Source organism: Polyodon spathula, chromosome 4 (assembly GCF_017654505.1).
Source record: "Polyodon spathula isolate WHYD16114869_AA chromosome 4, ASM1765450v1, whole genome shotgun sequence".
NCBI classification, from domain to species: Eukaryota; Metazoa; Chordata; class Actinopteri; order Acipenseriformes; family Polyodontidae; genus Polyodon; species Polyodon spathula.
Window position 1 is genome coordinate 34,941,465 of NC_054537.1, and position 23,829 is coordinate 34,965,293.

Consider the following 23,829-nt stretch of genomic DNA (forward strand, 5'->3'; position numbering starts at 1 on the left):
GATAAACTCACAATTATGTCCCGCCTCTGATCACTCATGATTGGACACTTGTATAACAAGGTGCAGATCTTTGACTCTACCATTGGTTAAATCTACTAAAGACCTTCAACTCACTCCACTCACTTATGATTGGACTGCCACAAAGAAAATGAAGATCTTCTATTGGCTAATTGTATTTTACATACAAAAATAAAATTATGCACGATTAAATTGTAAAAAAAATTAATCTGCGATCAACTCTTTAATCAGTCAGATTAATCTATTAATCGGAGCAGCCCTAATTATATATATTGCACATTAAATTCAGAGCTCTAGTATTATCACACATCGTCGAGATTATATATATATATATATATATATATATATATATATATATATATATACAGCTCTGGAAAAAATTAAGAGACCACTGCAAAATTATCAGTTTCTCTGGTTTTACTATTTATAGGTATGTGTTTGGGTAAAATGAACATTTTTGTTTTATTCTATAAACTACTGACAACATTTCTTCCAAATTCCAAATAAAAATATTGACGTTTAGAGCATTTATTTGCAGAAAATGACAACTGGTCAAAATAACAAAAAAGATACTTTTTCATGGCACTGTATCAGAGGAAAAATTGAAGGTATCTTCCACATGCCTTGAAAACACAAGTTGTTGGAATTTGGAATGCTCAATTATTATTTTTATCCCGGTTCACCGCTGCAACCCCCCCGACGACTCAGGGAACAGAAACTGAAACATGCGTCCTCCAAAACCTGTTCCTGCCAATCTGTCATTTTTCGCACTGCGGATCCACAGCTAAGCCACCAGACCTATAGTGTCGGAGGATAACACAGATTTGAATGGCTCCACTGCAGACCCGCAGGTGCCCTATCGGCCACAGGGGTCGCTGTGCGTGCTGAACTGAGGATTCCCCTGCCAACCTAAGCCCTCCCTACCCGAATGGCGCTCGGCCAATTGTCCCTGGGAACCCCCAGTCATGGTAGGCAATGACATAGCCTGGATTTGAACCTGTGATCTCCAGGCTATATGGCACATCCTGCACTCCACGCAGAGTGCTTTACTGGATGCGCCACTCGGGAACCCCAAAACTCAAGTAGTTTTGATAGTCACCACTACTTTAAAACTATAGCTTCCAAAGGAAAGCTGTGTTATTTCTTAAAGGTACCATATATCAGCAGAAACTAAACATATGCAATAGCAATAAAGGCTACACTACCACAATTGTAACAGACAGGATTTATTAAAGTTTGTACTCTAATGTGCAATTTGAATATACTTTGTATTTTTATATTATTGTCCGATATGTGGATTACAATTGCCAGCGAGTTTTTATTTATTGTCTTGGTTTTCTGATTTTGAGCATTATGCAGAAAACACAACAAAGGAAAGGACTTGCAGGCATGTGCCCATTTCTTCCCAGGAAAGCAACAAATAAATCTTCTCACAAGAATTTGGATCGTTGTTTCCCAGATGTGTTGGTGAGTTAATGTCGTTGCTTAGTTGGCAGCCAGGCTGGCAATCAAAGGGAACAAAAAACTGTAATGCCCTGCCCCTGATTATAAACAATATCCTCTTTGAGGTAAGTACATCTGGTTCTCTAACAACTAACTGGCATGATTAAATGGGCTGGGTTTCAAATAATGTGCCATGGTGAGGGGGGGGGGGGGGGTATTTTTTATTTTATTTTATTTTTATTATTTATATGGGAACCTTAAATTCATGCTTTTCTAAACCCGTACTGCATATATTCACACCAGGTGTGACATTTAAAAGGTTCGGGAGATATTCTTTGCAGTGTTTTTGAAAGTGCAAATTAAGTTCACAGTCTGCAACCGTCTGTAAGCTTCAACACAGTGATTCCAGTGCTTTTGATATTTTGTGTCTTAAATACCCTACTGCGCATACGAGATCATGGTGAAGCTGAGGAGTACTGTATATCCTTAAAACCACCTATATTTCTGCTTCACGCAGCACCTTCCTGTCGTTTGATGTCTAATCCCCCCAGTGCCAAGTTTAGACTCAGATTTCAGTAAGGGAAATCTCTCATCAGTTTGATGGAGTGCTACGAGTCCCGCCCCCGATGCTCCTCCTCCTCTTCCTCTGCTTCGTGTGAATATGAGCTAGTAAGAGCGGCCACAAACAGAAACTCAAAGGATCTCGGGCATGGAGAAAGGTCGGGTAAACTGGAATTCTCAGTTAGATCGCTGCCGCACAAGGCTGACTTATTCACAGTTGTTCAAAGATAACGTACACCTCGACTAGACAATAAGATAGGCTCGACTCTTGGTTTCTGGAAAAAATAAAACGCCTCAGAGATAATCAAAAACCTTAAAAGCTTCAGCCAAATTAACACTTTGTAGTTCCCTTTGAAGTGAATGCTGCTGTCAGTCTAATGTAGTATCCTCTCTTCAGGATGCAAATGACTCCAACTGGAATTTTCTTTGGAAAAACAGAATTCGGATTTTAACATTCAACAGGACAGTGTTGCAGAAATAAATACAATAATAATAATAATTAAAAAAAAAAAAAAAAAAACACGTATTTACTTTCCCTTTACGTGTATGTTTCGATTGTTGAAGGCTGTCAAGTTCAGATTTCTTTATAGATTAGTAGGGTTATACATTAACCAGAGAAGGTCAAATTTAATAAAGCGCAGCCCGAAAGACGTTTTGTTTGAACCCGCGGAGTCTTTAGGATAAAAATGTCATTTTCTGCTTTCCTTGGAACGCGCATCTCTCTTTTCCTTATTATCATAAATGGTAAGTATCGTATATGTATATATTTGTAATGGTTGCTCTGTTGTCTAATACCTAATTGTAGCTGGGGTAATACATTGTAAATGCATAGTTTTTATTTGTGATGAGTATTTTCAATGTGTTATCCAAGAATACAGTAAACATACACACGACATTAGGAAGTGTGGACTACGCATATTTATTTACATGCTCAGGAGTTACCAGTACACGTTATATTCTACATGCTGTGGAAAAAAAAAAAAAATGTTAACTGCAAATTATGATAGGATTTGCATGAAACAGTAAATAATTTGACAGTACGATAATGTTCCTTTAACTATCGCAGCAGCACCCAATACGATTAGTGTGCTCGAATTTTGCGCTAGCTTAATTACACGCAATATGATTATCGTCTACCATATACATACCAGACAATAATTATATCATATATATATATATATATATATATATATATCTATATATCTATTATAGATATATATATATATATATATATATATATATACTAAAATCTAGAAAACTGCCAGTGGGCTTTTAAAAATACAAACAACCCAGACATTGTAACTATCTAGGATTTATAGTAGATCCTACTTTAATTAAACACTGACTTTCACAGACTTTCTAATTGCAAAGCACAAGTACTTGTGCAACGCTTAATCTATGCATTAATACAGCACAAATAAAATAAAACTCTGTATCATTGCGACCACAGGACCACCAACTGTGCGTCGTTTATAGAAAGTGGAGCTGTCTTGTCTATAATGAAGAAAATAAAACTAAAAATATTTTTATTTTTATTAAATAAATGGTAATAATTCCTATTTTTGTATCCAGGAAAGAACCTGGATACCTGACCGAACTTGATTTATCATGAGCTCGATCACGTAAACAAAAAAATAAAAACCACAAATAGTTTTTGCGCAACAGATAACAGAAAACCAAACAGAAGACTTGAATTTAGTTATCATATAGGTAAACTTGTCCGGAGGAAAATATTGTGTTTGGCAAAAGTTGGAAAAGACAGTTAACTGTAACAGTTAAGGGAAAAGAAGATTATAGCTTTGCGCTCAGACAGCCCATCTGCACAGAATTACAGAGTAGTTCCAATTTCAGACTGAAAAGTGAAGTAAATCAGAGACGATTAAGAGATCTGTAAATTCTCTAAAAAAAAAAAAAAGTGCCGATAGGGTTACACTGAATATGATCACTACCCGCTGTTACAATATTTAGCTCTCTTTTGAAACGTTTTTAGAATCAGACTTAACATTAAGGTGATTGCGGAGGCGCTGGAACAATTTTTATAGTGGGGGTGCTGAAAGCCATTGAACAAAACTGTAACCCCTGTATATGATGGAAGCCATGCAAAGCAATGCTGCCGCACACCCAGCACCCCTAGTTCCAGCGCCCCTGTATGATTGAGAGAATTGGGCTAATGAACTAACTAACTAAATGAAATAAACAATACTTATTTTGTCTGTCTGTTTCGTTTTAACCGTGTGTATTCGTAATGAGCATAATAGTCGCTTATGTCGTGTTTATTTAATAATGTGTTTTGAATACTCTGCTGATGACTTTCTTATAAAACTAGAACCTTATACGATTTATTATTCATCAGAGTGTCTGTTGTGCAGTACCAATTTTAAAATCATGAAAAAAAAGTGTCGATCTGATTTATAACACATTGTTATTTAATTACAACCCTCTTTAGAGTTGCCTTAGTATTATGATTCATTTGATTGTAAAGCATATACTTTTAGTGATCAAAACATTCATTATGAATTAACACAAAGTTATTTCTCAGTTGAGGGAAGAGCAAATACAAGTAAAAACCCTAAAGATAAAACAGCAAACTCCGAAACATCTGGTTGGTAATTGCAGGAACAATTTATTCTAATCAGGCACTTCAGCCAAGCCACAAAGGGCCATCTTAAGTAGTTATCCAGTACTTATACACATCAAAAGTTTACTTAAATATAACCCATATTTATTTAAATCCTACGATATAGCCAAACAACCCAGATAAGCAAGATAAATCAAATATCTTCTAGTACTTGGCTGTTTGTTGTTACTTACAGAAACCTCCAACTGTTTACCGCTGTTTCTTTTTATAGTTTGACACCTTGGAATCTTTATTTTGAACCTGTTTGTTAATTTGATTATCCCCGGTTGGCGATCAAAGCCATAGCAATAGGGATGTAGTAGAGGCTGCTCTACCTACCCAGCTCCACATACATTCATATGTCACTTCAGACTTCAGCTTATTCAATTATGATCAAACTTGGTTATACATTATTAACCACAGTTATAGCGAGTATTGTAATCACAGTATACCTGAAAAAACCTGTCTGTGCATATGCTTGTACAGTTCATCTTTGTAAAACATTACCTTATGATTTTCCTACGTTATCCTAAAACGTTGCATTAAATCCTCATTTATAGGTGTGTTTTCCCCACACATGATAAAAAAGTCACTCGAAAAAGTATCGTTTCATTTCCACTCCGCTTACATCATTTCAGATGTTTTGAGACCCGGCTTTAAGTATGGATACTGGTAAGACATCAATGCTCCCATTCACCATCTATGCTCTGGGATGGTTTGAAAAACAGCAGGGCCTTCGACAGCAACCTTGCCATGTTCCGTCAGCTGAACCTAATCAAACCGAGATCCTAGACCAGTGGTACTCAACCCTGGCCCTCAAGATCTAATCCAGTCCAGGTTTTTACTCTAAGCAGGTTCTAATGTAGTTAATCGAACCTGCTAGAGGCAATTAACTAATTTAGGACCTGGTTGGAATAAAGACTTGGACTGAAATAGTTCTCGAGGGCCAGTTGAGTACCACTGTCCTAAGGTGTACATTTCACTGGAGTTTTGGGGTCAGGTAACCACCGTTACAGGATAAATTGGCCCTGGTATACCTTCCAGTCTATTGATGCCATTTCAACTGTGTACAAGATGTTGCAGATGTGGTAAGGGGTCCAACATGCTTCTGATGGTGATGACCACAAGCTGCTGCTATGTGTGTTTGTGTATATGCATAACATTGCTTTCAGGAGCATATATATAATTGTAAAGGAATACTCACGTTTGAGGTCATACACGTTATCTCATGTATAAGAAAAAATAAATTGTTCAGCTTTTGAAGTAAAATATGGTGTTACAAACTCATCACTAATTTATTTAAATATTTCAAAACACACATTGTGTCTTCTCAGTGCATACAGTAGCCTCACCTTCACCTTGACACGCTTACTGGTAATATTGGTAATAAAAAAAAAGAAAACAATAGATGGTTAACTCTGTGGGATTTTGTGTACAACTATCAAAAGCTAATCATTCAACAGCCCCAGTCTTAGAACAATCTGGGAAGCACTCAATTAATCAAACCAGTTCAGCAGTTTGTGGAAGCAAGGGGGAAATGCCTTCAAGTGCAAGCTTCACAGCAATCCTTTACAAAGCAAAGAGGAAGACCTTTTCTGTACAGTTGCATCCACTGGTAATAGCAAGTCATTACTTGTTTAATCTAATAATGCCAGCTGCATAGAAATGTTTTTGCACTTACACATAGAAACCAGCTGATCTCTGTCTCCTTGAGTTGTACTGCTTTTTATAAACCAAGAAGTGGGTTATTGTCTTTAGAATTACAACTTTATATATTTTACATTTTAAAATTGTTACCTGTTAAATATCTTAATATGTGTGTCATCTACAATTTTTTATCATGCTTATTAACCACCAATAATAAAAATGTCCTGCTTCTGAAAAGACTTGCAGAATAATTGCTTTGGCTGTGGTCTGTCCTGTCCACTGTGTAACTGATTTCCAATTAGTTTTCCAAGTTACAAACTTACAGTAACAACTCACTTCAGAAATTGAGCAGCTACCTTAATTGAAAAGGCACATTAATTAGTAACTGTGGCAATCAATAATCTAAGCAGAAACAGCAAAAGAGAATTATACCAAACACACATAACAGGATATTAAACAGGGCAGAAATTGCTGATGGCATAAAGCATATATGTGTTAATGCTCAGTTCCTCTCTTGTTGCGTGTGCTTGCTGTGCAGGTGTGGGAGAGTGCAACTTGCTACACTATGCAGACAGCAGGTCAAACCCTCTGTCACTGGAGAAGAATATCGGCAGGCTGCCTAAGGATTTCCAGTGTCATCACATGCTGAAGCATCTGCACAATGGAGCCAGGATTACAGTGCAGATGCCACCTAACATTGAGGGACACTGGGTCTCTACAAGGTGAGAATGAAACATTACAGTCAAACCTGTATGACCCCTTGTGTAATGTGACCACTTATCTATAGTGATCAATATCCATGTGACATAATCCATATGGCAAATCTTCTGGTTATAAAGACCATCTGTCTATTATGACCACCGTTCTCTTGAGTGAAGAACAGGTCCTATTAAGTTTCAGTATTCATAACACTTACAGCTATGGCCAAAAGTTTTGCATAACCCTATAGAATGAACTAATTTTGCCCACAAAAAGAAATAGGAACCAAAAGCAATATTTGTAAGGAATGAGAAACAAATCCTGGTTAATAAAATATCATACCATATCAGCTAACGTTTATGAGATGTTTGTTTTTCCAAAAAACATGTCATCTGATGGTGTAACAAAATATGTAAATCAAAGGTACAAGGCAAAAATGGCAAATATTATACATTTTAACTGTTCGTTAATTTAACATTTCTTGAAACATTTTAAGACAAGTTTAGTGTCTAACCTTGTTTACAGAAACTTCCAATACAGACATTTGCAGCCTGATGTTTTATTCCCCATGCAACCTTTCTGTTCTCACATGACCAGTCACAGCTGAAGGTGTGTATACACACAAGTGTCTGTCACCACTCTATCTGGGGTCAATGGGACTCAACAACTCCACGATTTCCATCATAGTTTTTTTGTAACTGTATAGAACCTTTTTGTTGGCCATAAAACAGCTATACTGAAAGTACACTGAAGATGCTATCATGCTAACTAAAATGGGACAAAAGCTCAGAAAATGCAAGTGATCGGAAAACCAAATTATTTCCTTTTAATTATTGTATTACTAAAATTGTTAAGTTAATATGACATTCTTAACCTGGAAACTAACAGAAAGAAAGAAATACAATATACAACACATTATAGCAGGTAGCACATTACCTCTATGACAGTGGGGCAGAACATCACTGCACAGACAGGTCAGGTTACCAGGGGCCTGCTCAGACAACAGCGGTGTTTGTGTAATAGAAGTCTACATAATAGAGGTTTTACTTTTTGTGCTTTTACCATGATCTACCACAGTACAATTGTATAAAGCCACTCCCTCTGCTGTTGACAAAATGTCTCTAAAATACTAATCGCATTTTTGTTTACCTCCCCCTGCAGCTGTGAAGTGAGACCGGGCCCCGAGTTTATCACCAGGTCGTACAAGTTCTACAACAACCACACATTCAAGGCCTACCAGTTTTACTACAAGGACAACCACTGCACCACACCCACCTACACACTGGTGATCCGGGGGAAGCTGCGTCTCAGACAGGCCTCCTGGATCATCCGGGGCGGCACGGAGGCCGACTACCAGCTGCACCGCATCCAGATCATCTGTCACAGCGAGTCAGTGGCCAAAGAGATGAGCCAGCGGCTGAACCGCAGCTGCAGGGGGATGGTGGGAGGAGAGGCATCCTGGGAGCCCAACATCAGCTTCGACCTCTGGAACGAGGGCATGGGCTGCGACTGCTCCCGGGCACTCAACTTTGCCATGCACGAGCTGCAGCTGATGCGGGTGGAGAAGCAGTACCTGCACCACAACCTGGACCACCTGGTGGAGGAGCTCTTCCTGGGGGATATCCACACAGAGCCTGCCCAGAGAATGTACTACCGGCCCTCCAGCTACCAGGCTGCTCTGCAAAATGCCAAGGTAAGGAATGGCCTCAGCCTGAAGTATCCATCCCTAGATAATTTATTTAGACATATGACTTCAATATGCAATCCACCTATATAATGTTTCTCTCAGGAACCTAAAACACAACATTTCTTGTTTTCTTCCACCTGTCATGTTGTGCAAGGGTTAATCAGGGTTCACAGTATTTAACTTTCTAACAGATGCAAACAGGTTGGAATTCACTTAGGAAAAGCAGTTTAACAAAACAGAAACAAAACAGTGGCCTTCTGAATTTCTTTAGCGTTTTGTTAAGTTATTCCAAAAAACACATTAACATCTAAATTATTGGAAATATAACAAGGCCCTTTTCTTACACATTCCTTATTCTAATCAGTCGATAAATCTTTGGAAACGTATTCCTTATACAGTAACAATGATATCAGTAATTGAGCATATATTATATATGACACCCCCAAAAATATCTTTTTATGTAATTCCAAATGTCTTTGGATTAAAAAAATAAATAAATAAAGTGCTCATCTTGTCTGAAATTAAAAAAGTACCAACAAATATTAATAATACTCAGTATGGGTACTGTGGCAGGGCAAATCCCTGCCTGAAAAAATGTACTGGGGGTTGGCAGGGATAGGGTTAATTTCTGTCCCTGCCTGATAAATCTATGTGGCTGTGTTTGCACAGCCGCAGATGTAACTATTTTATTTAATTAATTGGCGTCACCTGCTATATACCTGCCTGTAATAAGCAGGCAGGTATATAGCAGAGACAAAATGTTTGTTCTGGGCAGTCTGCAGTCAGTGTGATGGCAGGAGGCTGTCAGTAATAGTGTGTAACTTTTGTGTGTGTAAAAGTGTTAATTTATTACTGGTAAACAGGTTAGCCATCCAGTGTATGACTTCAGCATGAAAAAGTAAAAAGTCTAGTTAGGTTTTTGTTTTTCAATTTTCTTTTTATTTCTGTAAATAACAAAGTCGCACACCAATGTCTGGGTCTGTGAAAAAGGGGCAAACAAGCTTAAATTCAGTGAAATCCTTCACAGTGTGTATGTTAATTTTGCTTTTGTTTTAATGTAACATTTTATAACTTTTCATTTGCGGGACTAGTTGGTGGGTGGGTGGGACGGACGTACGGACATTGTACTTGCCTGCCCTTTTAAAATAATTAATTAATTAATTAGAAAGCCAGCATTTAGAGGAAAAAAAATTAATAACTTGACAGTTGGCCTCTGATAGCGATTAACTTGAAGTCTAAATAGTGCACAGCAATTTTCCTCTGTATTTCATAATCTGTTTCAACTAAACAATCTGAAAAAAAACATGCTTTATTTGCACCTGGAGCTTACAGAAATGTGACCTTACTGAATACCAGTTAGACTTCACACCAGCAAAACGAGGCTGTACCAGCACCATCTAGTCATTCAATAGCTGTTTTGCTGAAACCAGGCTCAGATCATTAAGCGATTAGCTCCCACAGTCTCTTAACTTCCCTGGGTATGCAACATTAAGCACACCATACACTACTTGCTCCACCCTGTCCCTAGAGCTCTCTGTTTATTCTACATCTTGATGCTCCAAACCCCACATTGGATATATGTGGTGTAAATGAATTATAATCGAAAGCAAATGAATGCTGAATGACTGTGTCTGTGCCAAATCCACAGAATTCAACTTGAAACAAATGCAATTGGGTCACTTCCAAACCCTTTCAGTGAGCTACAGCATGGTAAATACAGTGTGTTGCCTACATGGCAACCAAATCCCAGCCCAGTCCCTTGACAAGAGGCAGAATAAAAGGGTTGCACAGCCTTGTACATAGTACAAACCCACCAAGCTGTGTATCATGTCTGCTCCCCTCTTATCTCAAACAGTGCATGGGAAGAGGATGTACCACTAACCATTAAGTGCATTTAAACAGCTTGCATGGCCCAAGGGATTTTGTGCTGTTTGTATTAGAGTGCCCTCTATTGAAAGAAACACAAACAAGCAGTAAGCTGTACTATTTTGTATCAATGAGGGTCAATATAATGAACATTTCTGTATTGTTGAAAGCTAGTATTAATTCATAAAAAGAATTGGTCTTTGGGAAAAGGTCCAACTTGCTTTTGGCATCTGCGCTTACTTTTTTTTCATGTAGAATATTAATGTAAGATTATTAGCATTCCTCTAAGTGCCTGGAATCTTAGCATTAATAGTGGTAGAAATAATATTTTTGTACTTAAAGGCTTTAAACTCACATTATTTCAAGTTTTATTACTAGTATTATACATGTCAAACAGTTTAGCTGTACACACAGATGCGATTGGTCTTTTTGGCAAAAATGCAGTTTAAGTAGTACCTAAAAACGTCTTTACTATACCTAAACGGTGTAGGAATCAAAAACAGTGGGTGGTAGAATCAGAGCCATAATGGCTACGTGTTTAGTGTTAAGTGGATATAAGAAGTCTACTCTCCTTATATTTATTTTAGATTAAAGGTTATGCTACTCATTATTAATGAATATACCTATCTATCCTATCTGTAGCTGCCCTGAGTATTCCATTCAAAAGTCTACCCCTATATATTCTGAACAAATGCAATTAAGAAAGATTTTACATTTTTATGCTGTTCTGCTCATCCACCGCTGTCATCTATTATCATACTTTCCTTGCAGCCTTTTTAATTAGATCAGCGAGTTAAACACATGAACAACTGCTGCCACGTCAATGTTAGAGAAAGAAAAGCTAAAACTAAACTAAAAAAGTCACCTAGGGCTACAGTTTCTTTTGTTTCCTTCTTTCTTTTTCATTTACAACTAAGTTGATGCTTTAGTTCTTCCAATTATGCAGTAAAGTGTAATGCTTGTAAACTATCTGCCTAATCTCCAAAGCAAACCTATGCCATATTTGGAAAAAAGGGAATGCTTTGTTATGAAAGCCATGCTCCTGTTGGAATACATTGCAGTGAAAAGCTATAAAGATCAACAATGAACACAAAAGGGTAATGTTTAATAGCAAGCTGTAAAACCTTTGTTGTCTGTTCTGGTTACAGCTCTTTACTGTGGTATATTGATTCTTGCTGTAGATAAGTTTTACTGGTGCAATCGTTCTTGTTGTAGATAAGTGATGTGCCAGGGTTATCTTTAAACTGATAAAAACAAAGGAATGATCAGTACTTACTATGTTGTCCATAATGCAATCCTTTGCCTTAACAGGGCTTCACTGGTTCCCAGTTTACTGAACTGCTGAAATGGAAAAGTCCACATCTAATGTGTTAAAGTTGCCAAACTGTAGCTTAGACGTTATAAAAAAAAATGGATTGCTCCCCCATCTTCCCAAAATGTGATCCACCCAAAAATTAAAGTTGTTATTGTTCCTTAAAGCAACCTACATACTGCCATGCAATATAGCTGTGAAAAAATGCAGCAAACTAACTCTTTTAATAAGGGATACTTTCTTTTTTTTTCACGAAAGCCAAAATTTGATTTACAACTGGTTTCACAAACCACAATTAGCACTGATCTTGGACAAAAGACCCACCCAGTTAACACTAACCGGGACTACTTTACCTGTTACAGTATGTATTGTAGTCCTGACAAATGCTTAGCAGGTGGGTCTGGATGAGGGTATCAGTAATTTTCAAAGGTCATTCAAATAAGTCCCTCAATGAAACGACCTGCATAGATTTTTAAGTTTTTTTTTTTTTTTTAAATTGGCCATTTACATTCTGATAATCCCCTAATTTATATACGTAAATTAGCCTGAGGATAAAAACAGTATCTCATGGACCCTTTATTAAACTTAAACAAAATATAAGATTAAACTTGGTTTGTGAAGCCGTTTGTGTATTTGAAATGTGCAGCTTCAGTTTTTTAAGCAAGGACCCAGAAGCATAGTACATAGCACACATCATTCATTAAAAGCACTATTTCTGAGATTTTGCATCTGTCAAAAGCAGGGACGTATCAGATCTACAGGGGTTTCCAGATGGTAACCACATCTCTCTTGAGGTTTGTTGCTTTGTCAAACAATTCTGAAAGAGAGATTCCCTGATTCACTGCAAGTAACTAATATTACACAATCTGTACTAGAAAAACTGTTTCAAAATAATAATAAAAAAAAAAACATTTGGTTAAAAATTGTCTGTTAGTTTTAAACTGGTAGCTTGAAATGGAGACTTTGAGCTCCAGGGAAATCGCTGACAACATTCCAGAAAGGAAGGAAGGAACCTTTTGTTTATAAATAAAATCCTTTGACCAAACTCTGGGAGTTAACTGTAAATATATTTAAACAAAAGGAATTTGAAATTGTAAACTCCACTTTCACCTTCTTAAAGCACACCATGTTACAATAAACAATTACAATTAAGCATACCAGAATTTAAAGCAGTTATAAAAATGAATATTATATAAGGTTCAGGAAAACAAACTCAGGTGATGGTCCATTGTCATAAATTATGTCAAGTGTCTGTTCTTACAAAACTTGACTTGGTACTGCAAAATCTACAGCAAAGTGAGAAGGGCTCGGGTATATTTAAAAAGACAATGTTTGTATTAATCAGGCTTGAACTGAAAGACAAAATCAATTAGATTAGAATGTTGATTGGATGAAATGGTTGTCTTGTCCAATGTGTTTTTTATTTTTTACTTTTTTGAATGTTAAATGATCAAATGAAGCCGTATAGATAGTGTAACTATTGTTTACATTAAAATAAAAAAATAGGATTTAAAATAAGTAAGATTTCAGATCCCTGTGCTTGACACCTTAAAGACAGTGATATAGTAATTTTGATCTGAAAAATAGAGTCAAGATGCTTATTTGTTGTTTGATATTCCAGAACCACGACCACACGTGTATTGCGTGCCGCATCATCTATCGGTCTGACGAGCACCACCCTCCCATCCTGCCCCCGAAGGCAGACCTGACCATCGGGCTGCACGGCCAGTGGGTGAGCCAGCGGTGTGAGGTGAGGCCAGAGGTGCTCTTTCTCACCCGACACTTTGTTTTCCATGACAAGAACAACACCTGGGAGGGGAACTACTACCATTACTCCGACCCTGTATGCAAGCACCCTACCTTCACCATCTATGCCAAAGGCCGCTATAGCCGTGGGGTGCACTCCAACAAGGTCATGGGAGGGACAGAGTTTGTCTTCAAAGGTAAGCTGGAATAATCATAAGAACAACCGGCATCACAATATTGCCCCAAACATGTATTTACATGCAAAAAAAAATGAATAGAAAGTGAGATATTAAATATTATGAGAGAGTACACGGTAAGAACAATGCAGAGAAGAAAAAGTGGCTTTCATTACTGTTATGCGCCTGTCAGTTCAAACTCGAATAAAAAAGATGATATTGATATTTGTTTGTATCATTTAGTCTCCTTGCTGTGAGTGTGCAACTGGCAACACAGACAAATTATAAGTGTAGGGACAAGCGTGGCAGCTATTCTTTTTGGCAATCAAGCAAGCAAAGCAAAGGGTTTCTGGTTTGACTTCAGCATTCAAGGCATTAGGAGTTTCAATATGGTCACAATTAGCAGCATGTGTCTTTAACTGTTGACTGCTTTTCAGGAGATAATCATAATTTGAACATGTGATGTGAGTTTAGTTAAACCAAATGGATCCCTTTTTTTTTTTTTTTTTTTTTTTAATTGAACTCATCTGCTTCCCCAGCTAATCTAGCAAACTGAATTGATCTATAGTCAGATATCATACTGAACTGAATGATGATAGCAAAACTGAAATTAAATATTAATTATAAATATATTACAGTGCAAATCATCATTGGCATTTGCAGCTGTTGAAAAACATAAAACAAAGACTAGGTCATTTTAGAGTAACACAGATTACAATCAGTGCTCAGAACAAACAGTCGTAACGGGCTCCTGGTTTTGACTGTATTCTATAATTTAGTAGGTCACTGCAGTTTCTGTCTTTAATCCAGTCTCTAATTGAAGCATTGATCCACTTCCTAATAGCTATCAACTAAAATTTAAAAAAAAAATCTGAAAAAGAAACAAACAGTAGGCCTGTAAAGCAAAGGGTGGATTTAGAATTGTGCATTCTGTCCAACCTACAAGAGAAAGAAGAAACCTCAGCACAGCACCATGTGTCATTCCTACTCAGTACCATGTATATTATATATATATATATATATATATATATATATATATATATATATATATATATATATATATATATATATATAGAATTGTGCATTCTGTCCAACCTACAAGAGAAAGAAGAAACCTGGCCTTGTCGTGCTTAACAGTATAATTGGATTATATTGTAGGGGTATATCTACTTGCTTTCACCCCCCTTTTATAAAAAATGTATATAAAGGACTGAGATAGTGTTACATAAACTGGGAGAATACATTGTTACTGGATAGGTGGCATTGCAACAGCATATTTGCCTAGCTGCTAAGTAAACAGGATGTATCTGGTTTGTTATTGGCCTAGCACCCAGCTCCCCTTTGCCTTTCCTTCTCATCGTCGTTTACCTGTGATTTTGTTTCTCTCTTTGACAGTGAACCACATGCGAGTGACACCCATGGATGTAGCCACTGCCTCCCTCCTCAATGTTTTTAATGGCAATGAGTGTGGAGAGGAGGGCTCCTGGCAGGTTGGGGTGGAGCAGGATGTGACACACACCAATGGCTGTGTGGCGCTGGGAATCCGTCTGCCCCACACTGAGTACGAGCTGTTCCGCATGGAGCAGGATGCCCGTGGGCGCTACCTGCTCTATAATGGACAGAGACCCAGTGATGGATCGAGCCCTGACCGGCCCGAGAAGAGGGCCACGTCCTTCCAGACCCCTCTGTGCCAGTGCTCCTCTACCAGCCAGGACTCCGAAAGGAGCTCACATGAGATTGATAGGGCCCTCCGCTTCAACAGTGGTTCAGACACAAACTGCCGCATTCACAGGGGAACTCTCAGCGTCCTCACCATGGTCTACCTTCTCCTGTTCTTAAGCTAAAGAAGAAATAAACACAAGGCAGCCTGTTTAAACCGATGGCTATCCAAAAAGGAGAAGGAAACTGAGCTACCCCCTGGCTGGGAAGGCCCTTTCCTCAAAGGAAGTCTATTTACCTAATGCACTTGAACACCTCAGAGCTGTTGCTCTTTTTTGGGGGGAGAGGTTGAGGGGGTGGGGAGAGAGGAAAGACATTCCTTTGAACTTTTTCAATTAGTTTTATTTGAACTCTGTCCAGTCAAGCTTAGACTTGTAACTGCTGCATAACATTTACTGCAGCAGATGTATATCTATATTTCCAGCTGGTGTTGACCTGAAGGGAGACAGCATATGCCAGAGCAGGAAAAACAAGACAAACACAGTTGAAATGTTGTGTTTTGTCAATTTATTTGCTCTAGTGGCTTCAGTATGACCATGAAAAAATGAAAACCCTTGCCATATAATGCCTAACAATCCAGATTTATACTGAAGAATGTGGCGCTATCTCTGTTTTTTTTTTTTTCTCAGACTTGATAGTGAATGTTTGTAGAAGCACCAGCTAACCTAATTCCAGAAACTGCACAAAGGGAACATGGACCAGATACAACAGGTTTAGGGGTACCGAGCAAACAAACTAAAATCAAAACTTTTCTTTGTACTCTTCTTAATCTTTTATTAAGCAGATTTGTGTTGTCAGATTCTTGTGCCACTCTCTTTCTTTTATTCCTTTTACAAAAGGGTCTCCGTCGTTATTTTATTTATATCATTTCAAAGTCTGTTTAAACAACAGTTCAAAGGTTTTCAGGGCTGTTTTATTGTGAACCTCTTATGTGATCAGTGCCTTTAGTTTCTATAAGCTATTGTTTAGTATTACAACAGCCCGGCTGGATTCAACTGGCACTTAAAAAAAAAAAATTACTTTTGTAAATTGTACAATTTTACCACTGTTTGTGATGATGTGTCAGACTTGGTGCAGATGGCTTTGTAGAATGTTTTTCTGCAGAACTGGATCAACTATCCAAATGAAATATTGTATATTATATTTTGAGCTATCTCAGTGTTAAGTTCTCACCTTTATTAGGTTTCCAGAGGTGAAGGTGAAGTTTTACATGTTCCCTTCAAAAACGATTCCAAGGAAAAACAATGTAAAATTCACTGCATTTGAAATATAAAACTAAGCTGACATTAGAATACTTAAAACATTGGTTGTGATCGCACACTGTACAGGTTCAGGGGAGTATGGAACAATGATCCTCCTCAAAACCAAACTGCAAGGGTTTGGCATAAGAAGAGATGGAGTAAAACATTTTTTTTGTACCTGTATAGCCTAGTTGAGACATTATTTTGCAGTGTGTGCCTGATATTAATCAATTGTAGAACAACGACTTGCCCTCGGTGAGTCAGTGGCTGAGCTGAAATATCCATGTATGTAAGAAGGCCCTTGATCCAACCACTAGAACACAATGTGTGAACCTCAGTGAACCTCCAGGACACATTGAAAAGGACAACTCAAAACAGCCAAAACTTCAAATAAACATTGTGTTCTTTATACACAAATCATAATCCTGGTTCCCTGAAATAGAAATGTAGCCATTGCCGTATGAGTATTTACCTCTGAAAGACCCAAAACCTCAATAAGATATATCAAAGCCACTCAACGAACCTGAAATGCAATCATGGCCTGTTCCCGAGAACATAAAAATACTTCACTCAAAGACCTCGACATCATTCTTCCTTCAAGCCTGCTGCAATCCTGGACGCAGCGACCTTGAAGGTTAATGGTTACATTTCTATTTCAGGGAACCAGGGTTATGATAATAACCTACCGTTCTCTTTTAAGTACGAAATGTAACCATTACCTAATGGGTGAGTATACCAAAGATATCACAAGGGCAAGATTGCAGAACAACTGGAAAGCTACAAGGCTAAGCTGAGAGGCTTCCTTGTGCTTTACCATTAGGAACAACAGTAACAAGTAGCTAGGGTTTCAGGCTCGATGGGTCGGGATGCCATAAGGTCCCCTGCTCCTGACTGAGCAGGTCACTACGCTTGGGCAGTCTCCACGGCTGACTGTTCAGAAGCTGCATCAGTGTTTAACCCTTTGTGGTCCATTTATTCAGTGCTTTATTCAATTTATTTTCACACTTGTTGTTTATTTTACACATGCTGTTTAAAATATATATTTTTCCCCCCCAGAGTAAATGAATTACAAAAGTAAACTCAGTACTGTATCTCCAGCCAAGCCCCACCACTTGTTAGCTGTATTTTTCACATACCTTTTTATAGACGTGCATACTGATAAATCCTCTCCTGATCTCTCGTTTCACCACCAAACTCCTCAATAATACGGTCCAAGTCATTATTTTATTACTACAACATCTCAAAAATCTCTGCAAATGTCCCTGATATTCTTTGAGCTCTGGATGCAGAAGCAGCTGTTTCCTTTGTTTATGTCCATGTTATCTCTGTGGTGCATTGGGTAATCAGATACGCCCTTTTTTATTTTTATTTTTCTGCTTCTTTCGACTCCTACCTGTCTCACTCGGATGGGAAAGGGAAAATTGTAATGTCGGACCTGGTCCAACATAGGACCGCAAAAGATTAAACCAGTCTCCTGGGCCAATAAGGGGCTACTAGGAGCACCTTGGCCCGGTCCTTCCTGATTTTCTCCAGACACAATGGAACCAAGGCCAGCAGTGGGAAACCATACAACGTTTGCCTCTGCCACAGGTGTGCAAAGGCATCTGCCACCAATGGGTCCCGCCTCCTATTATGGAGAACCACAGGGGGCAATGATTTGATTCCTGGGAGGCAAAGAAATATATCTCTGCTGTCCCGAACCTCTCCCAAATGAGGCTCACCACCTCGGGGTGAGCCTCCACTCTTAGGCACTGGGAACTCTCCTTGAGAGGAGGTCCACTGCCAAGTTTGTCACCCAGCAGTGAGAGGTTCTTGTGTGCCCAGAGCAAAAGCTTGTGGGCCACACAATGGAGTCTTGGCGACCTGAGGCCGCCCTGGTGGTTGATTTAAGCCACCACTGTTGCGTTGTCTGTACGGATAAGCACATGTCTCCCTCGAACCTTCTGTAAATAATGCTGCAAGGCTAGATAACCTGCCTGCAGCTCTAAAACATTAAAGTGTAGACCCTGCCAAGTAGGGTTCCACAAACCTTGCAAGCATGGACCTGTTGTACAAGCACAGTCCTAGATAGATGGCTGTCTGAGAAGGCTCTTCATGTGATTCACTGTAAGACCCAACCGTTTAAGGTGACCGGTGACCATTTCCATGTTGGTCTGTGCTGGAGACTGGGCACAAAAGATAACTGAGCACTCAGATTACCTCCGAGTCTCAATGGGGCCAGGATAGCATCCATGCACTTCAAGAAGGCACGGGGAGCTAGAGAGAGGCCAAATAGCAAGAAATGAGATCCACCATGGTGAGCCAGTCAGCTGGCCTGATGGACTGCAGCAGCTGTTGCATGTTCAACATTTTGAATCTCCTCCAACTCAGATACAGGTTGACCTGTCTGAGGTGGAGGATCAGTCTGAGGCCACCATCCCGCTTGGACACTGAGAAGTGCCTGGAGTAGGACCCTGCCTCCAACTGGAGGAGGTCTATGCACAAAGCCTGTTTTTGCAGCTAAGCTGCTACCTCCTGAGACATCACCTAATGTTACATTCACACCCTGAAAGGGAGGGGGACCATGCTGCAGTGAGTAGCCGGTCTGAATGGTAGCAAGTACCCAGATGTCCAAGATGCAGTGACGCTAATACTCCAAATCGCTCCCTGAAAAGGAGCCCAGGGCCTGTGGCAGCAAACTTCTAGAGCTGCTGCACGGCTTGTGGTTTGGCCTGAGGCTTCTGTCTCTGCGCCAGGCGGTTGTACCTATTAGAGCCTTCTCTGGCAGCAGGCGCTCTGCTGGTCTTTGAGGCTGCTGGGGCCTAGGGCGTCAGTTTGCCGCTGGTTTGCGCACTGGGGCTGGTCACTGGGTAAACTCCTTTGTGGATTCCAGTGCTGCAGCATCTCGTCCACCGCAGAACCAAAGTTATGCCCTGGTGTAATAGGGGCATCTAGCAGCGGTGCTTTGTCCCAAACAGGCAGGCGTTGACTGAATAGGCACACTTGAGGATCATCTCCGAGACCCCGCATTACTTGTCGAGGCAGATACCGATATCTTTGGACAGGAGTGCTTAATTAGGCACCTGTACCAAAGCGGCAATTGAAGCCTCCACATCCCCAGACAGGAACGCCAGCTCCTGTTCACCCACCCCTTCAGAGGTGGCGATGGACAGCACGTCATCCTTTTACCAATCTGCGCTCGTAGCCCCATGTGGCTTCAAGGGGATAGGCAGGGTCAAACGTTCATGCAGTAACTGCGAACACCATTCCTTGGTGGGAAACAGCTGCCCAGAGCTACATCTGCTCTGAGTCCACTGAATCGCTTGGAACGGCGACTCTTATTCTTTTATGGAGGGAAAGGAGAGGCAGAGAAAGACCTTGAAGATGGCTTACTCAGGTGCGCAGTACGATCTCCCTTGGCAGTGTGCCGTGGGGTAAGGACACAGCCACCTGTCTACCAGAGGGTGATGTAGAAGAGCGCTGTGCAGGTGTAAGGGACTCAAAGCGCTCTGTAGAGCTGCAGGAGAGACGGTTCTCCAGCGTGCGTTTGGAGAAAGATGGACAAACCTCATAGAAACTGCAGTTAGTCAGTGCCTCCTTGGCGTGCTCTGGTCCCAGGCAGGAGGAACATCTGCTGTGCTTGTCTTCAACAGGCAGATTGGCCTAAAACCCAGGCATGATGCAAGTAGCAATGCAGTGCACTGTAAACAATGTACAGGTGCCGCCTCAGTCAACTTATAGACAGCAACTAGGTGGGTCAAGACCCGAACAAGACCGGCTTGTTTACCAGGGATGTAAGCACTGTTCGGTAGCGGGTCAGAACCGGGATGATACCGAGTCAGTTTGGAGACTTTAGCACCATGTCAGTAAAATACAGTGTCGGTTTGGTACTGGTACGGTGAATGTAGCACCGGGTCGGTTCAGTAGCGCTTCGGTGACTTTAGTACCGGGTTGGTACTCTACGGTACCGGTGCAGTAATTTCGGTCCCGGTTCTGTACAGTAACGGTACGGGTCCACCGGTTCACAGTTACCACAGCTAGCACTGTACAGGGATGCCTACCTATACATGCTACTGGCAAAACCACACAGTCAGTACCCACACGAGACTGAGGGAAACCTGCTTGTTACAGGTACTAACAGCCCTCGTAATGGTGATGCAAAAGCAGTCACCAAAACGGCAGCGAGATACAGTGGAATGAGACTGCAAGCAAGCTCAACTGAAGAGCACATCTCGGTCCAGCGCAGCACTACCAACAACAGCTGTGTGCGTATTCCTGTTAAAAAAAAAAAAAAAAAAAAAACAGAAAATACAAGAAGAAAAAAATATTTCTCCACAGAAAAAAGAAATAAACGTCTCGTAACTTAAAACGAGAATTTTTATTTAACTCAAGCTGGAGCTAGTTAGTTTAGTTAATAATTAATTTAAACAGTTAATTTGATTTCATTCATTCAAATTAATGTGCGTTAATCAACTTGAATGTATACTATATGACCCTTACCATATTAGATCACTGACTAAATAAAGACAATCTATTAGTTATCTCTTAAATAATCTGAATATTCATTCACGTTAATTAAGACCTCATCATAATCATTTTATTTAATGACGTGTATACGATTGAAGAATTACAACGCACAAAACAACCACAACCAGGTAGGTTAAAATATCATAGCAGTTTATTAGATAATAGTACAAATGGTACAGAAAAGAAAAAAAGCTTAGAAAATCATTGAGTTACATACACACCACTGCAGCACAAGTAAACACTTATTCCTTGAATGTATATACCTCTATATATGTTGTTTCTCAATAATGCATTTAACTACAGTACAGGTGGAATCTTATTGCTTTCCTAACATCCAGTATAGGTTCAGCATTGCATTCTAACACAGTACGTTAACTCCTCTGTCTCAATCTCAGTACTGGCTGCGCGGATCTGCTAGCAGGTGATGACGTCACTCTGCTGACAGTACCCTCAGCTCAACTACACAGACAGCGGCCCTGTGTTTACCGCTCACAGGCAATATAACTAATTAAACCCGAGCATTTAACATTTACATGCAAAACCAACCTTGTTCAATTACAATTCTTCAAATAATATATCACAGTTAAGGCTGGACTACAATTGATTAATAACAATTATACAAGTATACTTTATTAATTACTCTAGTTCTGTAAAGGAAAGGTAATGAAATTATACTCAACGGTTCCTTGACGAAGACCAAACGTCTGCAGAATAAATCTTCTGCTGTAGTTCAGTTTTCACTTTGTTGCAACAAATCTTCAAACAAGTTGGGGCGCCTTTATCTTCAAACCCAAGATGGGGTTTCTGCACACTTGTAGGTATGTCCTTTTTTTTCTTTGATTGCTTCACCCGTGGGCAGACAACAGTCTCTTAAGCTACTGGGTTTTACGGCTGAAACAGAAGCTAGTCAAAACTGGGAAAGGTTTTCTTGACTCGTAGATAAACTGTCTCGCAGACGTCTCTTTTCTTCCAGCAGGAGTCCGACAGGGAACTTTCTTGGATGTTCGTTTATTGCATTGTACAGAATCTTCTTGCAGTAAAGCGGTATAAAGTTTATGTTGTCTTCTCTTATGGAGCCATGTTTGACTCCAAAACCAGTTCGGGAATCAAATCGGAAACCAATTCAGTTCTGGCAGCAAGTGGTCAGTTCTTATATAGGACTTTCCCATAAAGACCTATACATTAACCCTACAACTGTCTTCCATTGTGTGGGACAATGGATTGCCTCATCCTGCATGGGATGAATATACCTTATCTAATTTTGACTTCCTTCTGCTGTCTCCAGCTCTAGTTTTCTCCATAAATTCTGATCGGATACTCTGATCTATTTACGATCCTGTAGAGACCCTTTGTGTCGGGTTCAGTTAAAGTCCACTGGTCAGAGAGCTCACCCCCCCCCCCCCCCCCTTTGTGCTAGGAAGTATGCTGCCTTGCATGCTGTGTACTGAAGAAGGAATCCAAAAGATTAGTTCAGATATGTACTTATATTGACAATAGTTATTAATTCCAGGCAATTGTGCCTACAGAGCTAAGCAACCTGTGAGGAGAGCACAAGTCAACCGACTTATGTTGCTTGATCCCTGGGAAGGAGCAACAAGCCACTGGCTTCACATGTGGCACAAGGCCGCTGCGGGATGTAACAAACAACAGGCTGTAGTACGCACTATACAGGTAATTATTAATAATAATAATAATAATAATAATAATAATAATAATAATAATAATAATAATAATAATAACAAAAAAAATGGCATCGTAAATAAAATATTGCATACATTATGTAAAACACAATAATTAGCAGAAATTGTACTCATAAGCAACAAGTATTTATCTGATACCAGGCTCCTCGAGTCACTCTTGAAAAGAAAAATGGCGTCATGCTTGGGATGCTTGTAAGTGAGGTCTCCCGTATGTGGTGTCAATATTAAACAAGTGTTAATGTCTAGAGACAACATAAGTTCTACCTTCTATTCCTTTGCTGTCTTCCACAACAAAAGCCTTAAGGTCACAGGCACATTCTTGTGGGGTTTTTGTGTGTCAAGGCACTGATTTACATTTCGCCACAATTTGCTTAATATCGGGGTATTTTATTGGTTAAAACCAATAAAACTGAAAAACAGAAGCTTTATAACTCAGTGTACTGTCTCTATGCAGCTGTAACATCCATGGCACTACTTCAAATGATTTCTGGGAGATACTGAGGTAATGGCAGCTTTGCGGGGGGGGGGGGTTCATATTTCTTGTACAACACCCACAAATCCATCTGACCTATTGAATACACCAATGTGAGGTATTTTATCATCCGGAAACCAAAGTCAGGTGACCCCAATATCCAGCTATTTGTGGTCACAGGCCAAAGTTAAGTCACGTCAGCAAGCCTTTCTCAAATTTTACCCAGTTGAGAAATTACCTTCAATATTTTTGATACGCATCATTCTCCACAGGTTAAACTGCATATGAACACAATAAACCGTTAAATAAACAGCACACTACGAAACCCCTCTTTGTTCCCCACCAAAAGTTGCGGAGTATGCAGTTGCATAAAAGTAGTTTTAAAGTAGCAATCCAGCTTTATAATAAAAATAAATGAC

The 23,829-nt window shown here is 39.5% G+C and overlaps 1 protein-coding gene across 1 annotated transcript; it reads left to right on the forward strand.

Moving 5' to 3' along the window:
* Window positions 1-2,120: 2,120 nt before the first annotated feature.
* On the forward strand, window positions 2,121-16,652 carry LOC121314463 (protein APCDD1-like). Its single transcript, XM_041247764.1, has 5 exons — window positions 2,121-2,766; window positions 6,825-7,008; window positions 8,147-8,678; window positions 13,472-13,793; window positions 15,168-16,652. The coding sequence occupies exons 1-5, from the start codon at window positions 2,709-2,711 to the stop codon at window positions 15,614-15,616; spliced, it is 1,545 nt and encodes a 514-aa protein (XP_041103698.1). The 5' UTR covers window positions 2,121-2,708; the 3' UTR covers window positions 15,617-16,652.
* The last annotated feature ends 7,177 nt before the right edge of the window (window positions 16,653-23,829 follow it).

Bases quoted from the DNA above. Each gene is read 5' to 3' on its own strand.
- LOC121314463 (XM_041247764.1), top strand. From the start codon at position 2,709: ATGTCATTTTCTGCTTTCCTTGGAACGCGCATCTCTCTTTTCCTTATT. The intron at 7,009-8,146 runs GTGAGAATGAAA...CTCCCCCTGCAG, and splicing joins GGACACTGGGTCTCTACAAG to CTGTGAAGTGAGACCGGGCC. The intron at 8,679-13,471 runs GTAAGGAATGGC...TTGATATTCCAG, and splicing joins CTGCTCTGCAAAATGCCAAG to AACCACGACCACACGTGTAT.